This window comes from Cebus imitator, unplaced genomic scaffold (assembly GCF_001604975.1).
Source record: "Cebus imitator isolate Cc_AM_T3 unplaced genomic scaffold, Cebus_imitator-1.0 Scaffold32, whole genome shotgun sequence".
NCBI lineage: Eukaryota > Metazoa > Chordata > Mammalia > Primates > Cebidae > Cebus > Cebus imitator.
Genome location: NW_016107347.1, coordinates 10,253,165 through 10,258,779, shown reverse-complemented (window position 1 = coordinate 10,258,779; position 5,615 = coordinate 10,253,165). Strand labels below are relative to the sequence as shown.

At 42.3% G+C, this 5,615-nt stretch overlaps 1 protein-coding gene and 1 pseudogene across 3 annotated transcripts in view; both read right to left on the bottom strand.

Moving 5' to 3' along the window:
• Positions 1-5,615, bottom strand: part of CGAS (cyclic GMP-AMP synthase) — a 35,969-nt gene that overhangs the window by 23,208 nt on the left and 7,146 nt on the right. For both annotated transcript variants that reach the window (XM_017524346.2, XM_017524347.2), the window contains exon 2: positions 369-588. In XM_017524346.2, coding sequence (XP_017379835.1) covers positions 369-588 — 220 coding nt within the window. The remainder of the gene's footprint in view (positions 1-368; positions 589-5,615) is intronic.
• LOC108301071 overlaps positions 3,412-5,615 on the bottom strand; it is an 8,076-nt pseudogene continuing 5,872 nt past the window's right edge. The window contains exon 3 of the transcript XR_005199368.1: positions 3,412-5,100. The product of XR_005199368.1 is annotated as an adaptin ear-binding coat-associated protein 2-like (transcript). The remainder of the gene's footprint in view (positions 5,101-5,615) is intronic.

The following is a 5,615-nucleotide window of genomic DNA, read 5'->3' as shown; positions in this document are numbered from 1 at the left end:
AAAAAAAAAAAAAAAAAAAAAAACCTTTAAGAGTCAAAAGGCAGGCCTGCCACAGTGGCTCACACCTGTAATCCCAGTACTTTGGAAGCTTGAGCCAGGCAGACCACCTGAGGTGAGGAGTTTAAGACCAGCCTGGCCAACATGGTGAAACTCTATCTCTACTGAAAATACAAAATAGCTGAGCATGGTGGCACATGCCAGTAAAATCCCAGCTACTCTGGAGGCTCAGGCAGAAGAATTGTTTGAACCTTGGGAGGCAGAGGTTGCAGTGAGACAGATCACGCCATTGCATTCCAGCCTGGGTAATAAGAGTGAAACTCCATTTCAAAAAAAAAAAAAAAAGAAGAATCAAAAGGCAAAAATCTTACCTTGCATGTTTTTAATTTCTTCCTTAATGATTTTCCTAAACTTAGACAGCATCTTAGAAGCTGATAATATTTCATCTTCTAAAAATTGTCTCAGAGGATTTTCTTTCAGATTTCTTTTGAATTTCACAAAGTAATATGCACCAGTGTTGGAATATTCTTCTAGTTGAATTCTGGGAAGTTCCAGTTTAAACATGACATCAAATTCATTAGGTGCAGAAATCTAAGAAACAGTAAAAAAAAAATAAAAAAAAAATAGCACTGAAATGTTTGCTTATGAATATTTTCCAAATGACTGGAACTTTTTTGTTTGCTTAAAGGGATTTTTCTATTTATTTATTTATTCATTCATTCATTCATTTATTTTAAGATAGAGTTTTACTCTTGTTGCCCAGGCTGGAGTGCAACAGCGCGATCTTGGCTCACTGCAACCTCCACTTCCAGGGTTCAAAAGATTCTCCTGCCTCAGCCTCCTGAGAAGCTGGGATTACAGGCAAGTGCCACCATGCCTGGCCAATTTTTTGTATTTTTAGTAGAGATGGGGTTTCTCCACGTTAGTCAGGCTGGTCTCAAAACTCCCGACCTCAGGTGATCCACCTGCCTCAGCCTCCCAAAGTGCTGGGTTTACAGGCATAAGCCACCGTGCCTGGCCATTTTTTTCAATTTTCACTTAAAACTTTACTTTCAAAAGCAAGATGCATAATGTCAATATATATACCCTCTGGGAGTGGGACTACTGGAGCTGGCAGGAGGTGGAAGAGTATTACAGGTTTCATTTTGTAGGTTCTACATTCAATTAATATTTTTACAATGACCAAGCATTGTTTTTATAACTAAAAATGATTTTAGGCCAGGTGCAGTGGCTCACACCTCTAATTAATTTTTGTGTATGATGTGGTAGGGAATCAAGGTTCATGTTTTTCCTATATAGATATCCAATTGACTCAGCACCATTCATTGAAAAAAAAATCATCCCTTCTTCCATGAATTACACTGCTGCATATTTTGCATACTATATTAAATTACATGTGCAGGATTCTTTCTGAACTTTTTATTCAAACGGCCTATTTTTCTATCACTGCATCAATAATACCTGCTTAATTAGACTAGCTTTATGGTAAGTCTTGCTCTTTGGTAGAGTAAATCTTCCAACATTTTTTCCTTTACAATTTCCTTGCCTATTTTACGTCCATTGCACTTCCATATAGATCTAAATTTTAATCAGGCCAGGAGCAATAGTTCACACCTTTAATCCCAGCACTTTTGGAGGCTGAGGTGGGCAGATCACCTGAGGTTAGGAGTTCAAGACCAGCCTGGCCAAAATGGTGAAACCCTGTCTCTACTAAAAATACAAAAATTAGCCAGGTGTTGTGGCAGGCACCTGTAATTCTAGCCACTAGGGAGGCTGAGGCAGGAGAATCACTTGAACCTGGGAGACGGAGGTTGCAGTGAGCCAAGATCACGCCACTTCACTCCAACCTGGGCAAGAGTAAAACTCTGTCTCAAAAAAAAAAAAAACCTTTTAATCAGTTTGTCAGTTTAATTAAAAAAAAAAACTGATGGGATTTAGACTAAGATCATATTAAATCTAGATCAATTTGAGAAAAAAAGGAACATGACATAGGTGTCAATTACTTAATTCCTCTTCAAATGTACTCAGTTATGTTTTTAAGTTTTGAATATCTTTAGTGAGATTTATTCCTGAATATTTGATTTTTAAATTGTTTTTCAAGTTTTCATTTTTTTTTTCTGAGACAGAATTTTGCTCTTGTCCCTGAGGCTGGAGTGTAATGGAACAATCTCAACTCATTGCAACCTCTGCCTCCTAGATCCAAGCAATGCCCCTGCCTCAGCCTCTCGAGTAGCTGGGATTACAGGCATGCACCACCATGCCCAGCTAATTTCTGAATGTTTAGTAGAGACAGGGTTTCACAATGTTGGCCAGGCTGGTCTCACACTCCTGACCTCAAGTGATCTGCCCGCCTCCCAAAGTGTGGGGATTATAGGTGTGAACCACTGTGCCTGGCCAAAGTTTTCAATTTTTGTTTTTTAGAGATGGGGTCTCCAGGTTGGAGCACAGTGGCTATTCACAGATAGATCATAGTACACTGCAGCCTCAAACTCCTGGTCTGAAGTGATTCTCACACCTCAGCCTCCCAAATAGCTGGGACTATCAGAATACAACAATGCACCTGGCTTTTATATTTTTACTAATATCAAATTATTAATTTACTAATTACTTCTAGAAGTTTATATATAAAACCAATCAAGTCATCTACACATAACAATTTTATCTTATGGCTGCATCAGCTAGGAGAATCGCTTGAACCTGGGAGGCAGAGGGTGTTGCTCTGGTTAAAAATAATACTAATAAAAAGAATATTACTAGTTGGAATTAGAGAACAAAATATTCAGAAAGCAGCCTCCATTCAGTACCACTTTGTTTTCCTTTTTTTTTTTAAAAAAAAAAAAAAGACAGGGTTTCAAAATGTTGGTCAGGCTGGTCTTGAACTCTCGACCTTAGGTGATCTGCCCACCTTGGCCTCCAAAGTGCTTGGATTACAAGCGTGAGCCACCACGCCCGGCCAAGTACCACTTTGTTTTTAAAAATTATGTCAATAAAAAGAAATTCAGTGAAATTTGTTTTATCTAAAACTTTTTTTGAGATGAAGTCTTGCTCTGTCACCCAGATGGAATGCAGTGATGTAATCTTGGCTCACTGTAACCTCCACATCAAAATGATAACAGTAAATAAAACAGAAGCAATATTTTCTTCTATAGGTTTTTCTTACTTTACTAGGAACATCAACATGGGAGAAGAGGCCAGGCGCGGTGGCTCACAGCTATAATCCCAGCACTTAGCTGTTTTCTGAATGTTTTGTTCTCTAATTCCAACTAGAACATTCTTTTTATTATTATTATTTTAAACCGGAACATCATATAATCCCAGTACTCGGGAGGCTGAGGCAGGAGACTCACTGGATTATTTCAGATGTAACAGCAATGTTAAAATTGACAAGTTTAATCCTTTTTTTTTTTTTTTTTTACAGAAGTAAAAATATTTATCTTAAAAATCTGGTCCCACAAAAAAGCCAACACTTTTTTCAGTTCATGGTCTTGACCCTTCAAAAAAGAAATCTTTCAACTGAGAGGTAAGTTGATAAAAGGAATTTCAGAGGTGCATTCAGATTTCTTACAAGCCAGTAATCCAAGCAACCCTGTACTTCTAGTTTATTGAGCTCCTTCTGCTAGTCATTCACAGTTCCTGAAGGAGAAAAGAAAGAAGTTGTTTGCAGATAAGGAACTTTAGAAACCACCAGAGAGAAACCCAAGTCTGCCAGGAGCTGCGTTGTGAATCGGTGAGCCCAGAGGGCCACCAGCTGACAGGAGTGTTGGCTCCTACAGCTCCATGCCGACAGCTTCCACCGTCCTGCCCCAACACTGTTCCATCCGGCTTCCAGCACCCACCTTGGCTCTGTGTTGTCTGACTGGCCTAGAATACATGGAAACCACACAACTGGCCAGAGATGAACACTGCTGCCTGAAGACAGTGAGGAATGCCTTCAGAGACCACGCTGGGGCACACTGAAGGAACAGTTCTTTTTGCAGAGATGAGTTAGTGCGGATCAGCATATTAGCAAAGCAAAACATTTAAACATTTTTAAAAGCTGCTAAATCCTTCCAATTTTCCTCCTGATTGTAGGCTCAAGCTATAGCCTCTAAACCTGATAAAAATCAGGAAGGAACCCCTCCTCTGGAGGACAGATGGACTGAAGTGGCTATAGCCAGTGTGGGTAAAGAAGGCCCCCAGCTGAACAGTGATCACATGACACCTGCAGACTCTGGGGAGGGCTGATCTGAATCCAGGCAGCAAACTCAACCCATTCTTTTGCTTTGGGGGCTTGTGTTTAATATGCATCATTGCGATAGAAGAAGTCTCAGAGGCTCTCTCCTGTCAAGAGGACACATGGGAAGACAGACGGGGACAGGGTTCCTGGAGCTTTTCTTCTCCTGTATACTGGTTGCATATTGAATCCCAGGAAACAGTGTGACACGATGCCAGTTTACTGCCAAACATACCCAGTTTGTCAACAAAGCCAGGCAAGGAGAGAGGAGAGATTGATGCTCCAAACACAGGCCAGTGGAGGCATGCTTCGATCTCCTTCCTTTGGCCCAGATGAGGGAGCTCCTTCCCAGAACTCACATGAGGAAAAACTGTGCTCAGGTCAGAACTGGACCCAGCATGGATGGGTCTGGCTGGGAGCTGATCCTGTAGATTTGGTAAAGTCTCCCCAGATGTCAGCGGTGGCAGCGCTGGCAGGCTTGGGCTGTGGCCAGGGTACAGAAGCATCTCCTGAACTGGGAGCAACTGCTGGTTTGGCGAGGGATTCCCCCCACCGACAACTGCTCCCCGGGGAGAGGGATGAGGGTGAAGGTTTTGCCCCCTGGGGAAGGGGGAAGCAAGCCCAACCCTCCTGTGCTGGCAGGCCGGGCTCGGGGATTCCTGGCTGCTCCTTCCTCCTTCTTCATGTTTGCGATGTTGAGCCTGATGGTGTGGACCTCCTTGAAGCCCAGGTCCAATTTGGGGCCTTGGTCTGGGTTCTGGGCTTCTTTTGCAAATTCACACTACTGTTTTACCCACTTGAAATGATCCTGCAATGCAACATTGAAGTCAAAGGCATCACCTTGGTCCCGAGGCCAATTCCAAGAAACGCCCGTTGCCTGTCTCCAACTTCTTTTTTTTATTTTTATTTTTTATTGCATTTTAGGTTTTGGGGCACATGTGAAGAACATGCAAGATTGTTGCGTAGGTACACACATGGCAGTGTGATTTGCTGCCTTCCTCCCCTTCCCCTATATCTGGCATTACTCCCCATGCTATCTCTCCCCACCTCCCCACCCCCATCCCTCCTCCATTTCCCCCCAACAGACCCCAGTGTGTAGTGCTCCCCTCCCTGTGTCCATGTTCTCATTGTTCAACACCCGCCTATGAGTGAGAACATGTGGTGTTTGAATTTCTGCTCTTGTGTCAGTTTGCTGAGAATGATGGTTTCCAGGTTCATCCATGTCCCTACAAAGGACATGAACTCATCATTTTTGATGGCTGCATAATATTCCATGGTGTATATGTACCACATTTTTCCCTGTCCAGTCTATCATCGATGGGCATTTGGGTTGGTTCCAGGTCTTTGCTATTGTAAACAGTGCTGCAATAAACATTCGTGTGCATGTGTCCTTAGAGTAGAACGA